The sequence below is a fragment of the Ambystoma mexicanum genome, chromosome 5q (assembly GCF_040938575.1).
Source record: "Ambystoma mexicanum isolate Mex_15411 chromosome 5q, UKY_AmexF1_1, whole genome shotgun sequence".
NCBI classification, from domain to species: domain Eukaryota; kingdom Metazoa; phylum Chordata; class Amphibia; order Caudata; family Ambystomatidae; genus Ambystoma; species Ambystoma mexicanum.
This window is the reverse complement of record NC_090933.1, coordinates 921,768,989-921,792,613: the sequence shown is the minus strand read 5'-3', so window position 1 is coordinate 921,792,613 and position 23,625 is coordinate 921,768,989. Positions and strand designations below refer to the sequence as shown.

At 43.6% G+C, this 23,625-nt stretch overlaps 1 protein-coding gene across 2 annotated transcripts in view; it reads left to right on the top strand.

Annotated features, from left to right (window-relative positions):
• Window positions 1-23,625, top strand: part of FBXO43 (F-box protein 43) — a 470,135-nt gene that overhangs the window by 305,805 nt on the left and 140,705 nt on the right. For both annotated transcript variants that reach the window (XM_069621433.1, XM_069621434.1), the window contains one exon: window positions 14,034-15,538. In XM_069621433.1, coding sequence (XP_069477534.1) covers window positions 14,034-15,538 — 1,505 coding nt within the window. The remainder of the gene's footprint in view (window positions 1-14,033; window positions 15,539-23,625) is intronic.

The window sequence follows — 23,625 nt, the reverse complement described above, 5'->3', positions numbered from 1 at the left end:
GCATGGAACGAACAGTCTGGCCACAGGTTTTAAGTAGGTTTCAGATTGTTGCCTTCTTTGGGTTCGTTCCTATACTGATATGTAACTCTAGCGAACACTCTTGCAAGTATGCATCTCTCCTGTGGGTGGCCACCATTACAGAATGGGTGTGGGATCTTGTAGTTGGTACACTAGCAGAGGTGGAGTGCAGTGCCTCAACTTTCATATGGTGTATGTCATTGGCCTTATTGCCGTTCATGGACTGATATGCCACCATTTCTGTTTGCTATGGTGGGCCCCTGATAATACTCTGTGCTTTGTGAGTGAAGAAAGACATTGCAACATGACACGCGTAACTAGACAGCACACATTTTAAGTGTGGATAATGTATAGACCGACTCACATAAATTTGCACTGAACAAAATCATGTATGCCAATAAGTCCCGCTACATACAGCAGGCCGTCTGACTGTTGGCTTTCTTTTGCGTACTTCTTGATGGCCCAGTAACGCGGTTGGTGTGTCTATTGCGTGTAATTCGTGTGTGCGCAGTGCTTACATTACCTATACGTGTTTGCACGTTACATCATCGCAACAGGCACTGGCATTGCTGTTTTCAGTTGTGGAGATAGGTTGCTCACGGTGTGCACTCCAAGTATTTTCGTTACGTGCGTGCCAAGCCTAGCGCACGGTCACGTGAGCACCTCGCACCAGAAAGGAGTAACATAAGCAAAAGCACACTTGCGCACACAGAGCATACGGTTCCAGAACATTCCCATTCTGTACAACCAACACTGAATTTATGCAAGAGCTTTATTTCGCTCCAGAATGATCACGAGAACTTGTAACGTGGCTGCTATCACAAACAAAATCCAGTGTGCAATGCCGTCTGTGCACTTCTGTCCTTTTGTTGGTGTCTAGCAAAGTGGAAAAAGGAATAATGTACGGCCCGTGGTGGCCAGTGGGAAAGAAGGCATTTTATTCGCAAGATGAAGAAGGTACCAGTTGTTGCCTCTGTGATGCCTTGTATCAAAAACGTGTGCAGGTTGGTTCGTATGGCCGGAACCGCAAATGGACAAACAGGGCCATATCGGTCGGCCCAGATAATGACGGAAAACGCATTGCTTATGGCGATCTTGATATGCTTGGTCCACCACCCGTCTGTTGGAATGTGGAAGGTGTGACATGCGCTATAAGGTGCCAGATATTGAAGAAGAAACAGGAATAAGAATAGATGTAAGTAGGCGTTACTACTGTCAGCGTATAGGACAAGAGTTTGCGGGAAGCATGTTGTCATAAGTGGCTGCCTCAAGGAACATGTGAGTGTTATTGAGTAGTGTCATATGTGAACCCACTGCTTTGATCTCTGGTGTGAACGTGATACTGTCCTTGTACGGCGCCACACAAGCGAAATGTCTTTCAAACGATCCCACCAGACGCTCCTTGCATGCGTTTCCTTTTTCAAAAATGGCAGTGCTAGCGAGTGTTAGACCAATGCCACAATCTGTGTGTGTCCAAATGAAAAAAGGAAACCTAAAACCCTCATGAGGGTCCCCTTGGATTACATGAGAAAGCAGGAGCTGTTTTGCTGAAAATTGCAACATTGAAATGTGACCTGTTCACGTTTGTGTGCCAGTTGACCGCTGCGTGCACCTCTGGTCCTTAATTATTTTGACTACAGTGAGGGTGGGTAGAACTGCTGATTGTGAGAAAGGGCATAGTGAAGGCAAAACAGAATGTAGCATTGCACGAGTGAGCATAAGGGGTGCGGTTTCACAGCACGAAATGCATTCCCTTTTCATCTTGCGTTTTGTGTCTGCATTGGCAGAAGCTGGGGAAGAATGGCAAGAAAACAAAGTGAAATTATAGTTGCAATGCACGGGGAATGGTGGAGACATGGCACTGTAGCGGCGCGTGAATACTGCAGTCATAAAGCTCTGTACAATGCACACAGAAATTGTGCGGTATAGTAAGTTCATAATTATGCATACAGAACTGCAGTCACATGCATTTGAACGCTGATACACTTGTAATGTTGTACTTGCATAATTTTGGCAATTTCCATGCTTGTTTTGAGCGCACCACAAATTGCAGTGTACAGAGTATTCAATTGTTGCAGAGGACCTCTGGAGCACATGGGCAGAGCAACTGCAGTGTAAGTTATCTTTCTTTTTTTTGTACAATTTCATACATTTTCTGCCCTTCATGCTAATCATGCTTCCCACTCAAGGCTGTTTTACAATGAGCATTTGTCCTGTTGAACGATAGGTATGTTAAGTTTCGCTTTCTGGAGTCGATGCTGGGGGGAGAAAAGAAATCGGGCGGCAACGTATTTCCATTGTACCATGCATTTCCGAATGTTGGTGGTGTTATGACGGTGAAGGAAGTACGACGTATAAGCAGAAATGTTGCTGCCGTTCACATGCTGCACTGCATGCACAGATGGCAAAATATATAAAATGTGAATTTTCTGTCCCTAAGGAACAATTATATGTGCATTGTGTTACGAGGCGACGGTGGACGAAGGCAGACTGTGTGTGCCCTGTATCAGTGTACGTGGGTGGCTGGGCCATCGTATGCAGTTTACTGTCTTGCAGCATGAACATGTTTGGGACTGTAGTTAGTTGTGGGCAGGGTCTACAATATTGAGTGCCTGGCTGTAGCCTGTACACTGTACTGGGTGCAGTGAAGCGTGTAGGGCGTAGGCAGAAGCTATGCAGTGTTTTATAGGTGTACATTTCAAATTATGGCATTGTTTAGGTGCATTGCAGAAGTGCGTGCACACATTGCACTGTGCATATGGTACAGACGTATGATAGCACAAACTTCATACTTACTGCTTGGATAGTGGTGGACCTTTGGTGTTTGTGTGTGGAATGTGAAATGTTATAGTACTCTTGCTGCCTTGTCTGTGGGGAATGAGACCAGCATTTGTTAGAGCAGGTATTTCGTTACTTTGTTGTCGACAACCTTGCATATATTTGTTCAGTTTGTGGACCCTTACTAGTACCTCATAGGTACTATACTTTGCCCCAGTGTACTGTGCAATGTGCGCAAGGCCTGTGTTTCTTTGCATAATCATTTGGTCTGGGGGGGTGGAGGGGAAATATCCATGCTGCATTAAAAAAAAACAAAAGGCAAATTTCGTCGATGCTATGGTGCACAATGATTTACAGCAACGTTTGCAGTGGTAACAGCAATTTTTAAGGTGTGCTCTTGAAGTAGAAGGAAATGTAATGGTTTACGATTTATGGCATATATACACGTGCGTATGATGGGTGGCGTTGTATAGCAGTTGGTGTTTTGTAAATGTTTACTGGCTTCTTTTTTTATAGCACTGTTTCTTTATGCATTTGGTTGCTGCTGGTGTTTTTGTCACGATTCCAGTGCTGGTACAAGCCAGATGGGTCATGGCCAGGAGGATCTCCCCCATGGCAGTGTAGGGAGCCGATTGGTTTGTGGGATGGCTGGCTGCCACCCCACAAACAAACAAGGAACAAGAACAAGGGGGCAACCCAACCCAACATTACTGCCAAAGAGTAACCCACTGTTGAACTCATGATGGCACTGGATAGATACATGGATCTGACATCCTTGGTGGTGTACTGCTGACGGGGCACGTTCCGCGGCTATAAAACCACGGCCCGGACCACACCATGCACTTAGCGTTTCCTCCGCTTTCTAAAAGAGCAGCATTACGCATACTGCGCCTGTTTCTTTTGCACGTGCGATCGGTACCTACGCGAGTTTGCAGCATTTTCACCCGGAATTGAAGAACTACTTGTCCCAGCGGCCTACTGCTTCTTGAGCTCAGAACACTTAGTGTCCCATCCTGGTAACCCAGTGTCGTCCCAGATCCTGGGAACTAGAAATCCAAAAACAACAATACTAAGACTGAAATACCAAGTACCTCCCAGTTCCCGTACTCTGTTTAACTTGGGCTCACTTGCATACAAATTCCTGCTTCTTAGCTCTGCTCAGAGTACAGACAGCTTGCCGGTGTTTAGCCTAGAAGTGAAGCAATTGACCATTGGTATGCAACGCATCTACAAAGACATTGCACATGCAAGTTACGTTTTACATTGTTAAGCGATCAAGATCTAGATTAACACCCCACCAGAACGTATCAGCTTATCAATATCCAGTGCGTCGTAGCCGGTCTGGCCAACTAGTCTTCAGTGAAGTAACTGGAGTCGGATGCCTACCAGCTAACATTGCCCTTCAGTACTCAGTTTATTACGGTGAGCTAAATCCACGAGGCGCCAGTCATCCATGTACATTAGGGGGAGAGACAGGTGGTGGGAGAGAAAGCAATAGAAACCAATATCCCCTATATAAACGTATCTTTAGGTTATCCAACCGCCCCAAACACAATTTTCCAGAGGAACCAAGTTCATACAGGTCCCTCCCAGCATCAAGTTCCTCTGGAGGTTAAGCCACCAGCAGACTGCTGGGGGAGAGTGGGTGGAGTGTTCTTGAGTGCAGAGGTAACTCAAGTGAGGGGGCAACGCTTCAGAACAGCCCGGACCAGGCACTCCTGTAAGGCACCAGAGGTAAGCATTACAGAACACTAAGCCCACGTCACCAGCCGTGCCTGAGTCATGGAATCAGGGATAGACCAGTAAGCAGCCCCTTTGGGGGACCTGCGAACAGAGGTGCTCGCAGCCCGTTCAGAAACAAACTCATTGCGAAGCAGTACTTAATGGAGAAAGAACCAATGACTTGGCCAAACGCCTATTGGTAGCGGAAGCAGGCCATGTGCCACTAACTCATTCATCTGATAGGACCATAGCTGGGGCGCCCCATATCCATGTAACCACCCCACCTACCATTCCCCTGGCCCCTCCTCAACGATTTCTAGGGGACCCACAAAGGTATGCTATTTTTATGAACCAGTGTAGATTGCATTATTTGTGTCGGTCAGGGTCCTTTCATGCGGACCAAATGAAGGTGGCTTTAGTGTTGTCATATTTGGGTGGGCATGCCGCTATTTGGTCAGTGCATTTAGTGTATCGAGATGACCCCATCCTGCATACTTTTGGTGATTTCCAACGGGAGAAAGACAAAGTATTTGCTCGCAGAAGCCAGGGGCAAGCATTAAATGGGGAGTTGTTGGCCTTACGGCAGGGACCACAGGAATTGCTTGTATACATCACTGCATTTAAGCGACTCATCGCTCAGACCAATTGGCCCGAACAAAAAAGAAGCACCATTTTCTATCGGGGTCTGTGTGGGGAACTTAAAGATGCGTTGGCGCAAGTGCTCAATACGCGGGAACAATGTTTAGAATACATAGATTTAGTAGTACAGCTAAATCGCTTATTACAGAACAGAAAGGCAGAGCATGCCCGGTCGGAAAATATGCCCTTATAGATTCGCACAAGTGAAACGCAACCCTGTGCTCAGGCGATTGTCCCGGAGCCCATGCAGTTGGGTAGTGTGAGGGGGCCACTATCCAAGGAGGAAAGGTGGAAGTCGGCAGGACCATTTGTGCTTATATTGTGACAAAACAGGCCACTTTCCGAAGGACTGTAATAAGAAACCAAGCAAATGGCCCTTGGGAGCAGATGAGGTGCTCCTAGTGAACCCCAAAAGCTCCTACACCGTCAGCCAACTCCAGACTTGACGAGAGTAGGGATCGGCTTGTCGATGGATCAGAAATCAATCACGGTCTCACACCTTACAGTACCTGTCATCCTTACCAGACTAGAACAACCCCAAAAGATGTATGCCTTGGAAGCCTATATTGACTGCGGTGCAATCAGTAATTACATAGATATGGAAGTGGCGCAGAGATTCGGCATACCGGGGCACCAAAGGAAGAAGGTGGACGACATAGTCTCGGGAGATGGTTTACCATTGTCATCTGGGCCAGTAACGCAGTGTACGGAAGAGGTCGAACTATTGTGCAGAGACGGCCACCGAGAGCGTATAACCTTCGACCTGATTAATGCCCCACTATTCCAACTTATACTTGGCATGCCTTGGTTGGAGTATCACAATCCTGTTAACTGGAAAAATGCGTTTTCCAGTGGAGTGCCTTCGCACCCGTTACCCATTTGTACCTCTTGTGGCAAAGGAGCCAGCATCTAGAACACAAACGTTGGGGGCAGAGATACAGCCCAATGGAGAGAAAAAACTACCTGCCATATACAAGGAATTTGAAGACGTGTTTCAAAAAGAACAAACCAATACCCTTCCTCCTCACCGGCCATACGATTGCCAAATCGATTTCATACCAGGCTCGCAGGTTCCATGTAGCCGCATTTCTGTTCCTACGCAAAAAAGAAAACCAGCACTTGCGACAGTACTTGCACCAGTTCTTGGCAAACAGATTTATTCAACCCTCCAAGTCCCCAGCTTCTTCTGCTGTCTTTTTCACACCAAAGAAGGAAGGGGACCTCCAGAACTTGCATTCATTTATAAGGGACTCAATAAGATAACCCTGAATAATAGGTACCCGCTACCTTTCATTCCCGTACTGTTGGACCATGTTAAAGAGGCGAAGATATACAGCAAATTGAATTTGAGCAGGGCTTACCATTTAGTCCACTAAAAGGAGGGGGATGAGTGGAAAACTGCTTTTCGCACCAAATTTGGGTTATTTGAATATACAGTCATGCCCTTTGGCCTGTGTAATGCACCTTTTGGCCTTCCAGTTGTTTGACAGACGTTATACGAAAACTCCTGGATGTTTGTGTCCTGGTCTATATCGATGATATATTGATTTACTCAGCCACCGAAGGAGGACACGTGCTTCACGTTAAAGCTGTCTTTGCATACAGTGTTCGTGGAGTTTTGCTAAATTAGAGAAATGTTACTTTCACGTGACCACAGTGCAGTACTTGGGAATCTTTTTAACAGGGGAGTTGCTAGGTCTGGAAAAGACCCGGGGCTACGCTGATGTCAGAACTGTTGGGACTGGGGGCTAGCTAGTCTTTTGGCTGTAGCTCCTGAGATTCTATCCGGGGCTACAACCAAAAGATCAGCGGCTATAGCCCCCTTAGCCACCCCCTAGCAACGCCCCTGCTTCTTAAAACTGCATGGCATCCAAATGGACAATCGCAAGGTGGAAGCAATCTTAAAGTGGCCCTTGCCTACGTATGTGAAAAATGTGGAAAGTTTCTTAGATTTTGCTAACTTTTACAGGCGATTCATACCCCAGTTTTTGAACATTGCACACCCCATCAAGGCATTACTGAAAAGGCACAAAACCTTCATGTGGACCAATGAAGTTGAACAAGCGTTTAAACAACTCAAAGTACAGTTTACCTCGGTGCTGATTTTGAAACACCCAAATCCTGAACTTCCATTCATCGTTGAAATTGATTTGTCCAGTGTGGTGATGGGAGCTGTATTGTCCCACCGAGATCCGACCACTAATCAATTACATCCTGTGGCGTTTTGTTCCAAGAAATTCTCCCCTGCGGTACTGACCTACACAATATGGCGTTGCTTGCCATTAAAGCTGCTTTCAAAGAATGGCGTCGTCATCTGTTGGGCGCAAAACATGCAGTTACTGTCTACACCGACCATCGCAATCTACAATATCTGCAAACAGCACAGGCACAAAGTCCCCGTCAGCTTAAATAGGCACAGTTCTTTTCGGAATATGACTGTCATAACCTTCTGTCCAGGAGTCATAAACGGAAAGGCGGATGCCCTATCCTGCATCGGATGGAATGTGGAGGGAACAGATGTTTATGCAGTTCTAGACCCCGTGGCTATTATCCCAGGAAGTAAATTGTTGGGATTGACAAGTTGAACGTTGCCTCCTTTAGATCAGCTGTGCATTGAAATTAGCAATATCTAACACCAGACCAGTTACAGGTTTGGGTGTCGCAAGACCCTCAACGAACCATAGACGATGGCGTACCATAGAACCAAGGGCACCTGTACTTGCGGGAGCCGAACATGCAAGAAAAAGTTTTACAAAACTAACACAATGCTTTAACCGCTGCCCATCCTTGAATCACCAAAACTGTAGAGCAAATTCGGCAACATTTTTTCATCCTCCAATATGTAAAGACTTGTGATGTGTGCCTGCAACAAGACTGCTAAAACTAAACCATCAGCATTACTAAGACCATTGTCCATACCACCTGCTCCATGGCATACAATATCACTGGACTTTATTACTGATTCACCTCCTTCAAACAGGTACAGCACCATCCTGGTAGTAGTAGACCTAATGAAGATGGCGCATTTCATTGCGTTGAAAGGCTTACAAAATGCAGGGACTGTTCAAGTTTTCCTAACAAACATTGTACGATTACATGGGTTTCAATCCATAAGCATCTTGGACCAAGGGAGTAAATTCATATCCAAATATTGGAGGGGTTGTTGTGATGAGGCTCAAATTGAAATCGGACTATCCACCAGCCATCACCCACAAACCGATGCTTAGACAGAGAGAACTAACCAAACGCTTCAGCAATACCTGCATTGCATGTTTACCCTGGTGGACAGTTTGGGTTAATCTGCTGTGGGCAGTGGACTATGCATACAACAGTATTCACAGTGCCACAGGATTTTCACTCTTCCACTTTTTACATGGAAGGGATCCATGTACCACAGCTCTTGATCCCACCACCGCTTTGGAAACGGCAGCTGCAACATCTGTGCATTGAAGATCACCCCCGTCTTCCATGCATTTTTACTGAAACCAGTGCAGCCCTGCCACACGAAACTCCATCTCTAATCCTCCTCTAGTAATTGTAAATGGGGAGAAATAGTGCGAGGTACGGGACATCTTAGATTCCAAGATTATTAGCTAGAAATTACATTACCTGGTGGATTGGAAGGGTACAGCGCTTTAGATTGGACTTGGGAACCAGTAGAAAACATTCATGCACCCCGTTTGTTAGCCCTTTAACACCATAATCATTCCACATTCCCAGGACCTGGATCTGCCCTCCTTGGGGAGGGCTTTGTAAGGGAGTGGGGTCAGGATTGCAGTGTGGTTACAAGGCCGATGGGTCAGGGCCAGGAGGATCTCCCCCCATGACAGTGTAGGGAGACAATGGATTTGTGGGATGGCTGGCTGGCAAAGGCATACATGGAGCAAGGTGGCAACCCATCCCAACATGGCTGCCAAAGAGGAACCAACTGTGGACCCCAACATCTCACCGGATAGATACATGGATATGACATCCTTAGTGCTCTAGTGCTGACAGGATGCGTTCCGCGTCTATGAAACCACGCCCAGGACCACCCCCTGCCTTTAGCGTTTCATCTGCTTTCTAACAGAGCAGTGTTACCCTTACCGCTCCTGTTTATTTTGCATGTGCGATCGGCACCTACGTGAGTTTGTAGCATTCTCATCCGCAATGGAAGAACAACATGCCCCGGTGGGCTTCTGCTTCGTGTTTGGTCTTGATCCTTACCTCCACTTAGACTTGTGGCGTCCCATCCTGGTAACCTGGTGTGTCCAGTCCTTCAACTGCCGTCCACAGTAATTATGGCTCGTGTAAACCTGAAATCTGAAAATGGCAATAGTAAGAGACTGAAATACCACATATGTCCTAGTTCCCGTACTGGTTTAACTTGAACTCACTTGCATACAAGTTCCAGCTTCTTCGCTCCGCTCTGAGTCCAGACATCTTGCCGGTGTTTCGCCTAGAAGTGCCGAAATAAAGAGACTATTAATATTGAGCGCATCAACACAGACATTGTACATGCAAGCTGTGTTTCACATTGAGAAGTGGCCAAGATCTAGAATAAGTCCTCACTAGAACTTACCTGCTCATCATCCGTATCCAGTGCATTGCAGCTGGTCTGGACCACTTGTCTTCTTTGAAGTAATTGGAGTCTGATACCTACCACCTAACCTTGGCCTTCAGTCCTCACTTGATTACGGTGAGCAAATGCTGCAACATGCCAGCCAGCTACGTCGGGGAAGGGGAGACACATGAGTAGGGAGAGAAAGCAATAGAAACCAATACTAAATCCATACTTAACTTTAGGTTATCCAGACCCCCTGAAGACCATTTTCCACAGGAACCAAGTTGATCCAGGTCCCTCCCAGCCTCACTGTCCTCTGGAGGTTAGGCCACCGGCAGACCGCTTGGGGAGAGTGTGGCTGGGGTATTCTTCAGTGCACAATTAACCCGAGTGAGGGGTAACAAGTTGGAACAATCCGGACCAGGCACTCCTGCGTTACATTTTTGCAAGTATTGTGCGATTGTACTGTGCTTCTGCAGAATTGTGATGGTAGTTATGTACCTGTTGGTATACTGTAACTGCTCATACTTTGGAAGTTTATGAGGATATGTTTGTAGCACAGTGGTTGCTGATGGTTGAGTTGGGTTGTTATAATGCTGCAAATAACCTTGTACTACTATGGTGTAAGGTACATACCAGGTGGCGTATTCTCCCTGTTTAGTGTCCCATTCCTGTAGGGTAGGTTTACAAGCTTGTGCATCTATGTTGCTACTTTCACATCTGTGTACATTCTGAAGTGGTGGTGTACCACTATGGATTTAGGTAGTGATATTTTCCATATGTATAGCATTTGCATTCATATCCTTAGAGAGGCTGTGACTCATTTGCGTACTTCGTGGTTTCAGAGGTTTCTGAAGATAGTTTTGAACCCTCATACTTAGTACTTTCCTTTCAAGTATCATGTGGAAAACAGTGCTACTGTCATTTGTGTACACTCATTGTTTGAGTGTACTCATTGGGTTCACTGGGGATACAATTATCCAACACACAGTTTAATGCATTTCTTGAATGGCTGCTTTATGGTAACTTGCTTTAGGGCAACAGTGTGGAAGGTAATTCTTTATTTGTGCCTTTACGTGGGTATTGGTTCCTTTTGGGGAGTAAGGTTTTGTACATCAATAACTACATTTTGCCTTGAAGACTATTAAGTAGGCATTTACAAGATTTCCAGGTACTCTCTGCTTTTGAATGATGGAAGTATCATTGCATTGCATTCCCACCATGACCATTACTTTGTAATGTATGCGGTACAGTGCCCTCCACTGGTTGTGGCGTCTTTGTGGTACGTTATGGCTACTGTTGTGAAGGTTTTCTTGCCAAGTGAACCTAGTCATGTGTGACGGCTGTACGTTTGCTGTTGTTTTTGGCTCCATCGCCATTGTATCATAAGCGCATTCATATTACGTATTGACTATGTGAGAGTATTTGTACCGTCGACCGATAATCAGAATTGCACGATAAACACAATATGCTATAGTTTGCAGTGTGCACTAGTTGCTGTAATAGAATGGAGTCACAGTTAGGTATTGGTATTTGTTGGGGACTTGCTCCTGAATGAGATGGTTGCAGAGACTGCATGTATGTTTCCGCATGTAGGAAATGTGAAAGACTTCATTCATGAGTATGTTTTTGTTAGCCATTATTTTTAGTGCGTTCATTACAAATTCCTGTGGATCTTCTTGTCGGTTTGACGTGCATTTCTCCATTCCAACACAGTAGTCCAATTCTTGCCTTACACCTGAGACACTGTAAATGTTGTCAGGATTACTTGCTGCATTTCTGTGCAGGACGAGCATTTGTAAACACAACTGGTCTGCGCCATTTAAATACATGCTTTGCGCAATTGCTGGCATTTGGACTACAACATTTATTGTGACATTTGCATAGCAATTACCACCCGTTGTATTAGACAATTTGATTGGACCAATTCCTTCTGTGTCTGAGTACTTTGAGGGAAGGGGTACGTGGTGTGTTTGAAGAGGCACTTTTTTGTGTGCGCGCAGTTGGGTATGTCTTGTCTTCTTTACTCCTTTTGTCTGTGCTTTTGGTAGTTGCTGTAGTATGTGCTCATTTTAATTCATTTGGTGTTACTTTTGGCAAATCATTTAGTGCTGTGCCTTTTTAAGAGGTTTAATGAGCTTCTTACAACAAAGGAAAAGGGACATATAAATTCAGTAACACTTTACATATTACCCTTTATTTGCACACATTCATAGCCACTATTCGGAAATAGAAGGTGGACCACAAACGATACATATACTGGAGATTTCGGCATTTCTACAAGTTGATGGTGATGGGAGGAAGGGATTGAGGTCTCATCGAAGCATCTGTCAGGACATGCAAATTACAGGGGGGGTGGGCTGGGAAATGGGGAAGGGGGGCATGTGAAGATGGGGCAGTGGTATTGATTTTCTCCATAATATGTTCTTGTACAAAATTATGCAAGGCAGCAGATTTGTTCAGCAATTCATCTGTTTTGGCGTTCATGTGGTCTACTTTCATATTTACAGTATTTCCTTTGGTTTCTGTGGCTGTATGTTGCTGTGGAAGAGGTGCTGTCTACTCCTTGTATTCCTGTATGTTCTTTTAAAGACAAGCAAATGTTTTTAGTATAGATGTAGCAATATATTGTTGTTGTTACTTTTCACACTCCATTCACTACCTATGGGGTTACTATGGTCACTCATTTCGTCATGCTGCAAAATCTTCTCCAGCCATTCTAGGGTGCTTCCACTTGCTGCAATTCTTTCTCGTTTGACACTGCGGTGCCTACCAATGGGGTTATCGTCCTCATTTATTTTTTCATTCGGAAAATTGTCTTCCACACATTCTAGGGTGGTTGCTATTGCTGCGCACAAAAAGAATATATCATGCTTTCCTACTATTGTACGCTACAGGACCTGTGCAAATACAACACAAACTTTAAAGTACTTAGTACGTTGCACTTACGTTCTGCACTCCGTAGAAGGCATCCCTAAGTCTGCTTCTTCGGGAATTGTTAGAATGTGAAGTACGTGTGCGGTAAGATTGTTGAAGGCAGATGATGTTAGATCTTTGTGCATTCCATTATGCTGCATGCCCTATGCCTTTGTTTCGAAAGTACCAACTTTGTGCACCTACTGCATTTTCCTTTACCATTCCCATACTTGCTGCTGTTTGTATACGTTTCTTGTCTTTGCTGCAGGGTAACACTTTGTACGAACACCCTTCCCTTAATCGGCAGGTTGGCCACAGCTGGATGTCTGCGAACAGACGCACTGTTCGCAACCACTGTGGCTATTAGTATGGAGGAACCGGCTTTAGGATGCTGTACAGTATAGCTATACAAATTAAGAGTATCCTCTTACAAACCTTTGAAATTCAGTGAAAAATAAAACGTTCTTAGAGGGACGTTGTGGTTTACTTGCGTTACTACAACCCTATCACCTTCACTGAAAAAACTATGATAAAGGAACATTATGCTTACAGTGTCCTATTAAACACCCATGCAATTCAGTGACAAAAACCATTATTCACGGGATGTTATGGTTACGTTGCGCTATTAAAAAAAACTATCACCTTTCTTGAAAACACTATGCATCTTTCATGTCATAGGTGTTAGTGTTAGCAGTGCCCAGTGGTGGCATGATATATGGTTGCTTAGCTTACTATATCTGGCGAATTTCTGTTTTTTTCGGTTTTACCTGTAACCATAACGTCCCTGTAAGACCCATTGAAGTGCATAGGTTTTTATTAGTGCAACTTAACCATAACGTCCCTTAAACATTTTTTTGTGTGTGTGTGTGTGTGTGTGTGTGTGTGTGTGTGTATATATATATATCACGTGCCTACGAATTTCAAAGAGGCAATATGGAAGCCGAAGCTGTTAATCCTGCTAATCTTGATAACAGACATTGGTGTGATTTGGATCTAGCCCAATGTCCTGCAACTTGCCAGCACATCAAGATAAATTACATGGTATTTACTCTGTGCATAAATTAAGTGAAAGTAATGTTTTACTGATTCACACTCCAGTCAACCAGAACAAACCCCCCTGCTAGCCATGTAACCGTTTTTGCTTTGTTGCATGCATAATGTCCGAACGCCTGATACGGGATTAAGCCTATGGGTGCACATATGTAACAATAGACTGGAAGAAGATAGTTAAAGTGTTGCGCAAGTAATTCCAACCTCATTCATTCGTCACCGACTGTCGGTAAGTGAGACGAATGAAGACCATTGCACTTTAGAAGCTTTCATGCGAGTTGTTTTAAAATAAGCATTTTAATGTAGCAATGTTTTAACAAAGGATGCTATTTACACATATTTAATGGCTTTTTAAAATGTTTTGCAGATTTCAAAAGGAACGCAGCCAAAGATGAGTGACAGCTGCTCTGTTGAACCTTATATTCCTACTAGAGACATGGAGTCTCCAAGTATTAACAGGAAAATAAACTACAATGATACTAGCTCTACATCATTATCGCTAGACAGTGGATTTAGTGAATCGCTATGCACTACCAGTTTTGATATAAGTGATGCACAAGAAACAAACATTTCCCTGCACCACAAACATTCAGATTCTGTAGATCCACATTCAAAATTGACGATCCTTTCTCCCATTAAACCTGTGAAATGGTCATCCCTAACATTCGATAGAAAAGAAGCAAAGGAAAACTCGGCTGTACTTTGTGAAACGCCTAAAGTAACTAACAAAAATGTCTGTCTAAGGAGGCGATTGCTCATGTCCAAAACATCCTCCAACGTAAGTTTTGAGTATTTTGATACACCAGGTGAGTTGAACTGCAGGAATAGAAATAAAAAGCCTTCATGTCATGTTCCGGATATTAAGCAAAGTCTTTTAAACAGTTTTGATGATTCATCTATTGATATTGAATACAAGCCGATAGCCACTAGCACTTTAAAAACAGAGGAGCCTGTTGTCTGTCAAAAAAGAAGACTTGCCTTTGCTCAGCAAAGAACTTCCACAGTAGATGATTCAAAAAGTGATCTCCGTTTGATTGCTGAATGCAAGTCTGCAGTCCAACTTAACATACATGGAGATGACACTGATCTTGACAGTCAAAGGTTTAATGATGTGATTTCTGATGGCAATATTATGAAAACCCCAGAATATAGTAAACTATCTGAAACTATTGATGAGGAATTTCTTACGCCAATTGGTAATCTTGCTGCACATTTTAATTTTAGTTTATCCAATTTTAACTCTCCACCAGTGGTAAAAGAAATTAATTTGGATGATTCATCAACAAGGGAGGATAGTGCATTTAGTTCACTTAGTTTGGACAAATCGCAAGACTCAACCGACCAGGATGATTCTTTTCAAGAACTTCAAAAACAAAATGAGACCCCAAGAGGTTTATATACCAAAAGCAGGCAGAGGACTCTTGAACGATCTAAAAGGTTATCTACTCTTAGTGAATGTGGCTCCCAATCTGAAGCAGAGGACAATAGTGAAATTGAACACATTAACTTGCAGTACAAACTGAGCGAAATAAGAGACTCTGTTAATGAAGAGTTGGAGCTTTGCCTCTCTGAAAAAGATCACGATGGCTCTGTTCTAAAGATTGATGATTTACTGGGAACACCTGCTTTGCGTATTGTCCACGAAATGCTCGTAAGGAGCAAAAGGAAAAGACCGGAAGAGACCACTGTTCAAGATCTTTTGGTGCACACAGAAGGAGCAGAAATGTCTACATCTGAAACTATTCTCACAAGACTGATTGGTAGAAAAATGGGCCTTGAGAAAGTAGATATTTTAAAAGAATTAAAATGCAGAAATTTGAAGCATGTTCTTGCTATAATTTTGGATGCCATAAATGTGGAAAGCATATGCAGGTAAGAATTTTTTTTTTTTTTTTGCATTTGTACAACCATGGTTTGATCATGATTCTGTGTTGGCTTGTCTCTCATGCAAACTATTTTAAATTACATTGGCAAATCTTAAATGAGGAAGATTCAGCTTTTGTTTTAACACATGTAAAATATACTTTGTTTTTTCACTTCCTACAAACATTTGTCTACATTTTACTTCTATTTTTTTTACTGGTTCTAATTGCTTCAGTTTTTATAATGTGCAGATCTGTTTAACATAGAACTTTGTTATACTGTAAAAAGACAAGAATGAGGATACTTGTTTTTCAAATGATGAAGTTATAAGGGGTCCTACGTCTTCCAAATGCGGACGTTCTTTCTGCTTTTGTTTTGTTTCTAATGAGGTTATTATTACCTAACAATATTTGCACATGTAATTATGAATACAAAAGTAACAACATACTCTTATCAATCAATTGCACTTCACTGTGTTCAATCAGTGTCTCTCGTCTACTCCTCTGATCATGCAGTCCAGCCCATTGTAATCTTCAAATGGCTTGTTCTGCTGATGAGGTGTCTGACCTGAAATGTATGGCATGTACCCACCACACCAAGATTAAAAAGTACGGTTGTCTGGTGAATAGACATGGAAACTGGAATGGGACTGTAGTGATGGGCTGGTAATTGGTAGTTATCGGGTAAAAAAATTATTCTTTTACTAGTGGAAGGACCCATCTTTGAGGCTATCTGGAACCAGACAAGAGGAAAAGGATGCATTGATGAGTATAGTGATAATGGAGTCTGGGCTTCTGAGCAATCCTTAACTGTGGCTGGGCAGGGATTACCTTTGCACCTGGATGGTTTAAGGCCTTTTAGAATGGAGGTGGCTTCTGAGACCGGGTTGAAATGAAATGGCTGGAAGTCTTGCTGGACGGTGGGTGGCGAAGAGGGCTGCATGCTGGTGCTGATGGTACTTTGTTTTAGCTTAATATTTTTGTGAAGTTTGGATATTTACCTCGAAGGGCATTCTGGATATTGGTGCACCAGGCCAAGCCTTGTCTTTGGTGAAGTTAGAGGGCGGTCCAGGGCAGGATTAGAGTTCTCTAAGGATGGTAAAGCTCTTGTGAGTGTTTGACTTGGCAGTGGCAATTATGGTGGTGTAGGTTGTGTTTTTTGCTAGCATAGTCTGTTTGTACTCTTTGGCAAAAATGGAGAAGCTAGATTCATAGGCCTGTGAAGATGTTCGCCTCCATTTTGCTTCAGCCTCCTGTTTTTTTTGGCATGGTTACTTGGAGGTCTGGGGTGAACCATGAAATACGATGAATGGTAGGTTTGGTTTTGCGTGCTGCTAGAGGGGCAATGGTGTTGACTGCGTTTGTGATTGTTTCGAGGTATAGGTCGGCTAGTGTGACTGGGTTGGTGCTGGGAGGAAGGGTAGGCTGAAGATTGCCTAGTAGGGGCAGAATTCAAGCTTTGGTTAGGTTTTGCATGCTCCTAGCAATGTTGTGCGGTAATGGAGGACTGGTTTGTGTAGGTGGGCTGGCGGTGGGGATAGAAAATAAAATTACGTGGTGGTCGGTCCACAGGCAAAGCATGTTGGATGATAATGAGATATAGTTTTAAAGCATCACACTCTACCATGCACTGGTCATAGTGTTGTTAATAAGTGAAATTTACTGAGGACGACAGGCTAAACTGGGACCATAGGTGTGGGTATTTCTGACACTGCCTCCAGATGGTATTATGAACAATTGATTCTCTCATAACAAATAATGTCATTCGGGTAATGGATCATCTATCTCAACTAGGATTGTTATTGTTCATTTTGATAGTATTGTAAAAAAACGTTTACAATGTTATGTCAAAGAAGTCATGTGAATATATAACATGAATTGACTTTTGTAATATGTACAGGTGTAAGCATTGTACTTGATGGTGCTAGATGATATGGCCCCCAAGGATTCACTGATAAATTTAAGGCATGTGGTAAGGGGGACATTTCTAGACAGTGATTATTTATAGCCATGTTGGCAACACACTTGTAATTCATGTTAAATATTGGCAAGATCCATCAATCAGAATATATCCAGAATGAACTGCTGAAGTTGGATAAAATATTACCCGAAGAGAGGCCTTGCCTTGCATGACAATTGCCTGTAGGAATTAGAAGTGTTAAACCATGTGTTATTCATAATGACATTGGGATAGGCACAATTTATTATAATCAAACATGAGATGTTTGCCAAGAACAGATGAATATTATTATGTGAACTATCAGTGAGAATAGATGTATTGATTCTTATAGCTCTATGCTTTGTTGTAGACGCAGGTCATTCCAGTTATATCATGGATACATCACCTCCCCAACACTGGGCCAATGAGTTCAACTAACTCAGCCACCAACCAGTCTGAAGTTCAGATAATTATTATGAGACCCACACTACAATCACATATACTGAGTAATGTTGGGAGCAGTGTAATTATCCTGATATAAATGTTAATCATTCAAATTTTAGGAATTCATTAGCATCCTTATTAGATCAAAAATAAGTTATCACCATGATACCCATTGGCCTATTACTGGCTGCTTATCTGTAACAGAGGGAGACGAATTTCAAAACAATACAAGTGCAGGACTTGAAAAAAAAATGACACGCCCAACTCATTAACGAAGTTTACACATTTAATAGAAATTGAAAGCTCCTGTTTGACTCACTGCATAATATAACAAGGGAGTAGCTAAAATATGTACACAACACGCTTGTAGTCAATATAGTTAACTACTGGCACTTCAAGTAGCTACCGCTACATAACCACGCGTTATACAAGTGTAGATTCTTAATGTTCCATTGTAGAATGGCAACGTCCAAGATGACGGATCGAATCATGCCACACGCACCCCATACGTCATTTTCCATATATAAACAATGATTCAAAATGACAGCCGCTGCAAAAGGACATGGACCCTTGAGTGTGAAAGGCTACACTAACCAGTTAATATTACTCCCTACCAATGGGGATCATATTCAGGAAAGCACTGAGTCTGTACCAGCACTATGAATTAAACCAAACCAGCTTGCTGTAGTCTGAGATTTGAATAGCTATGTAACTTTATGGCTACCAGGGTGGCATATCATTATATAGTTTATTGATTTCAGGGGGACAGGACCAAATCAAGCATTATAGCTGTGAATAAAGTACTAGACAACTTTGTATAGGACCAAACCAAGCAATATTACAATAGTGATTACCTCACTAGACGAAATATGTCGAGAAAGGACATTTCCCCTCACCTCATTTTATAGATACAATTGCTATCAAATATCAATGAAATATGATTTACTATTTCAGTAGCAGAATACTAAACTAGCTTCTCGAGATTACTGGCAGAGCTCGCCCTCTTAGGTGTGTGATTTGTTACATCAAACACGCTTATGGGAGTTTTTTTTTGCACTAACAATGTAAAAACTCGCACCTAGATTCGAGTCACCAATGCATAGGGCACAACATAGTTAGGTTGTGAACCATCACATATAACCAGAACACTGGGGGACAGTATCACTTGATGAGCATGCATAAGGAGGAGCTCTTTCCGCATTAACTATCAATGGCACAGCATTTTGGTGAGTTGATATCTCTTCAATGAATGACAAACCCAATGGTATTGCTCTTATGACATTAAATAAATAATAATCTTGTATCACAAAATTCGTAGTTGATGCCCTTTCCTCTATCACTCACCTACATTTTAATTGTTCATTTTCTCTTGGATTTCTATCAAAAAGGCTATTCAAGCCCCAAAGCACACTTATACTATTCTAATCCAAGCCTTAGAAAGTACCTACATAGGGTCGATGAACGTGTTGGCGTGTGGCATATGAGTAACAAGTAACATGGCATAAGGGCCAATTTAGAAGAAATTAAAGTTTGGATGTTTTAAGATGTTACTAAACTGTACTCGGGCAACCTATTAACTAGTACTTACTGTTATTTAGGAAACTATATATGTACGATTGAGTACTAGGATACAGGATATATAGAAAAATGTTAAACTGAGAATTATATGTACTGAGAGCTGTATTGTACAGAGTTGAACACGTGGGACTGATGTCTAATAAGTGTACATATAGACAATTAAATACATCACATCTTGACTTGCTGTTCTAGTGATTTACTCGGCTTGGTTGAAGAACCGTAATATAGATTTCACTTATTAACAACACTATGACCAGTCCATGGTAAAGGGTGATGCTTTAAAACTATTTTTCAGGAACAATCTGTGGGCCAGCTTGTATTCACCCACCCAAGCAACGGCTTACTTGCATGTATTTTATAGACATCTGCGCAACTGTGTTTAGCCTAACTTTCTACTGATAAGATTGAGACATGGCAGATCAGATGTGCTAGCCAGTCTAAGGTACGGCCTTTAGCGTGAGTGGGTGTGGCAATACGTTGTATAAATCCCAAGGTATTAAGGGAGTTTGCTACAGATTTTGCGTTGGGGTCTTCCTTATCAAGTCTTAAGTTGATGTTGCATAATAGGATCGTTTTAGAGGTCAGCTTAATGTTGGAATTAAGAATATGCAGGACATCCTCTTCGAAAGAAAGACGGGGCCTGGAGGGTGATAAATGATGTGCATAGTTATGGTGGAGGTGTGGGACACCAATAGTTTGAGAGTAAGCCATTTCCCCTGTTTCCACTTGACTGTAGCTGGAAATCCTTCCAAAAGAGTATAGGGGTCCACTCAGGATTGGTGATTTGGCTTCTTTGTTTGAAAGTCTTATCACCACTGTGATAGTTGGGAGGCCTTTTGTCTGCCACATCATTTTGCCCCCAACATGGTGATTGCCCGGCCTTTAGGTTGCTTCCATAGCCGGGCGATAGTGCTTTTAGCTGCAGTGAGGAGATGGGTAATCAAATCCGCCAAGTGCCTTTTTATGTGGGAACGTTCCCTCGCTTGTGTCGCCCAATAACACAATCCCTGGGTCCCATGGTATTGTCAATCCTGTGATTCGCATTATTTGGTTCAGAACCTCCCTCCAAATTAGCATTGGCTTTGGGCAAGACCATGAAAAATGGAATAATGATCCCGTTACTGAACATCCTCTCCAACAAATTGGGGGCTGCCCCGGATTGCATTTGTTCAGAATTTCTGGGGTGACATACAACCTATAGCATACTTTCACCGCCCCCTCCTTCTTCGTAACACATTTTGAGGTTTTGTGCATACAGGTCCAAATTCGCCCCCATTCTTCCATTTCCAGTTCTCTCCCTCCCTAGGTCCCTTTGCCATTTGAACATATAGTTCTCCTTCTTGTTTGGGTCACCTTTCTCTAAGAGCTTGTATAGGGCCGATGTTTTCCCCTTCGGGCCACTGATGCTAATGTGTGTTCCAGTGGGTTAAGTTCTCTGCTCCCTTGCGTTGTTGTGTTGTGACATCCAGTGCTGTTTGGCATAGCAGAATCTTTCTGTTTCGGGATTTGGAATTTAATTTTGCTTTCTTCGAAGGAGAGTGGTGCCCCATTGATGTAGAAGTCCTTAATTTGCCTCAACCCCCCCCCCTCGCGCCAAATATTGAACCCTGCTTGTTCGAGCCAGGGAGTGAAGTCTGGGTTATTCCATACTGGGGTGAGTGGCCCCAGTGATCGCCTGTGACCCCATCGGCTTGCTGCCCTTTTCCAGCACTAGACTGTTTCTAGTGGACCGGTGCCCTGTGAGATGTCGTGAGGTGTGGTAGGGTGGATAGAGGGGTTGCACACCAATGGTCTTCTATTTGTTTAAAACGAGGTAGATTGGTGTCGGCCTGCCACGTGAAAGCGAGTGATAATTGCGCAGCCAGACTATATCTAGAAACGGCTGGGACCACCAGGCCTCCCACAGCCGCCCTTCTGAGCATCACACTTTTAGCAAATCTTTCCTGCCCCAGGCATAGTTCAGGAGGCCCTTTTGTAACCTTTTTGAGCTCTCCTGGGTGTATGGTTACCGGTAAAGCTAGACACTAGTAGAGCAGCCTTGGGACCAAGTTCATTTTCAGTGCTACAATTCTCCCCAGCCATGATGCCTCTTGTTTGTGCCAACGCTCTAGGTCTTTTAGTAGGTTTCGGAGCAGCTGGGGGAAGTTGGCCCGTTATACTCTGTTCGGTATATTGGCCCACAAGTAGGAGATTTGTGATTTGGCCCATGGGAAGGGGCTAATATTTGTTAGCACTACTCTGCGCTCCTGGGTAAGGTTTATTCCCCAGGCCCTCGACTTCCCGTAATTAACCCTGAAGCCTGAGACCTCCCCAAATGGTGAGACCTCCTGCCAAAGTGCTTTGAGCAAGCTCTCAATCTGTTAGGGTGAGGAAGACGTCTGCGTACATGGAGACCTTGTACTGGTTTTCAGCCAGCTGTATTCCCGTATACGTGTGTTATCCCAAATTCTAGTTGCAAATGGTTCCATAGAGAGATCGTGTATTAGTGGAGATCGGAGGCAGCACTGGCGAGTGCCTTGAGAGATATGGAGCTTAGGGGGATCGTATCCAGTTGATTCTTAGTGAGATAGAGGGATGTTGAAAGTTTGCCGTGACCCATTTAATAAACTTCGGGCCAAAGCGGTTTAGTTTCTTCTGTATGTAACACCAGTTTAAGAAGTCAAATGCCTTGCGAGTGTCGAGGGAAATCATGGCTATTTGTTTTCATTCTTGAGGCACTTTCGACCAGGTTTAGGGGGCATCTGATATTATCATGGGTAGTGCGGCCCGGGATGAATCCCTTTTGGTCGGATGTATTTGGTCTGGGAGGAACCTAGCAAGCCTAGTTGGCAGCATCTTGGAGAAGATCTTTGCATCGTTATTCATTGTGTTATGGGCCGATAGGATGCACAGTCCTCCCGGTCTTTGTCTGGTTTGGAGATGAGTATCGAGGGATTCCTCTATTGATGGTGTGATGCTCTCTGTGGCCAAGAAAGAGTTAAAAGTGTAGTGAGATGGGAGGCTAGAATGTGAGCGTACACCCTACAGAACCTCACGGAAAATCTGTTGGGGCATGGGGCTGCATTTTTATGGCTTCTTACACTTCCACCAAGGTTATGGGGAGTTCGAGGGGCTCAAGCTGAGTTGGCTCAGGCTTTCCTGGGGAGGTGGCTAGATGGTTAGCTTGCAGTAGCTCGTCAACCGTGCTCCCTTTCATTTCTTCGCTATGATGGATCATCATTGCACTCCTTTTGTTGTCCTCGGAGGCAAAGATTAGTCCTTACTGTCCTCGGAGTGGGAATATTATTACGTTGTGGACCTTTTTTAATTTGTATACTTAATAGCCTATTCGCCTTATTGCTATTTATGTAATAGAACTGTTGGTGTATGCCAATGCTCTGGCGGATCTGTCTGCCAGATGCAGTTCCACTGCGGCTTTAGTCTTTTTGAGTTCTCTACATGTCCTCCTTATGTGCCCCTTCTCCAGCTTACTCTGCTGCAGTTGTCCTGCCCTTTTATGTGCTATGGCACACCTTATTATCACTCCCCTGATTACTGGCTTCATGGCATCCCAGATTACCGCTTCAGAGTATCCCACTGAGGAGGTTTCCCCAAAGTAACAAGTGAGTGTGTTGGATACTTCCTCTTTGCTTACTGCATCCTGCAATAGTGAGTCTTGCATCTTCCACTGCCATTGCGGTGGCTAAGGAAGACTGCATACCCTAACTCGGGCCTGCACTGGGGCGTGATCTGAGATCACCCTCGGATGTATCTGAACTTCTTCCAGGCAGGGCAATAACTCACTGGGCATTAGGATTAAATCTATTATGGAGAGCCCTTTATGGACATGGGACTAAAGGCATAGTCGTTGGCGAGTCGCCAAACATCTGCTGACCCAGTTTCTCTCAAGTTCTGCAAATCATATTGCTTGCGAAAAATCCTCTTGATGGTGGCAGGGTTTTGTAGCTATTTGGGTTAGGGGCCAAGTTGAAGTCTCCTTCTATAAGGAGGCGGCCTTCCATAAATGTGACCATGTCCGGTAGGATGGTGTGGAGAAACCGGTCTTGGGCCCTATTTGGACAATAGATGGAGGCAAAAGTTAGAGCTTGTTCAGGTAGGTAACACTTAACCAGTATGACCCTCCCCATTGGGTCTTG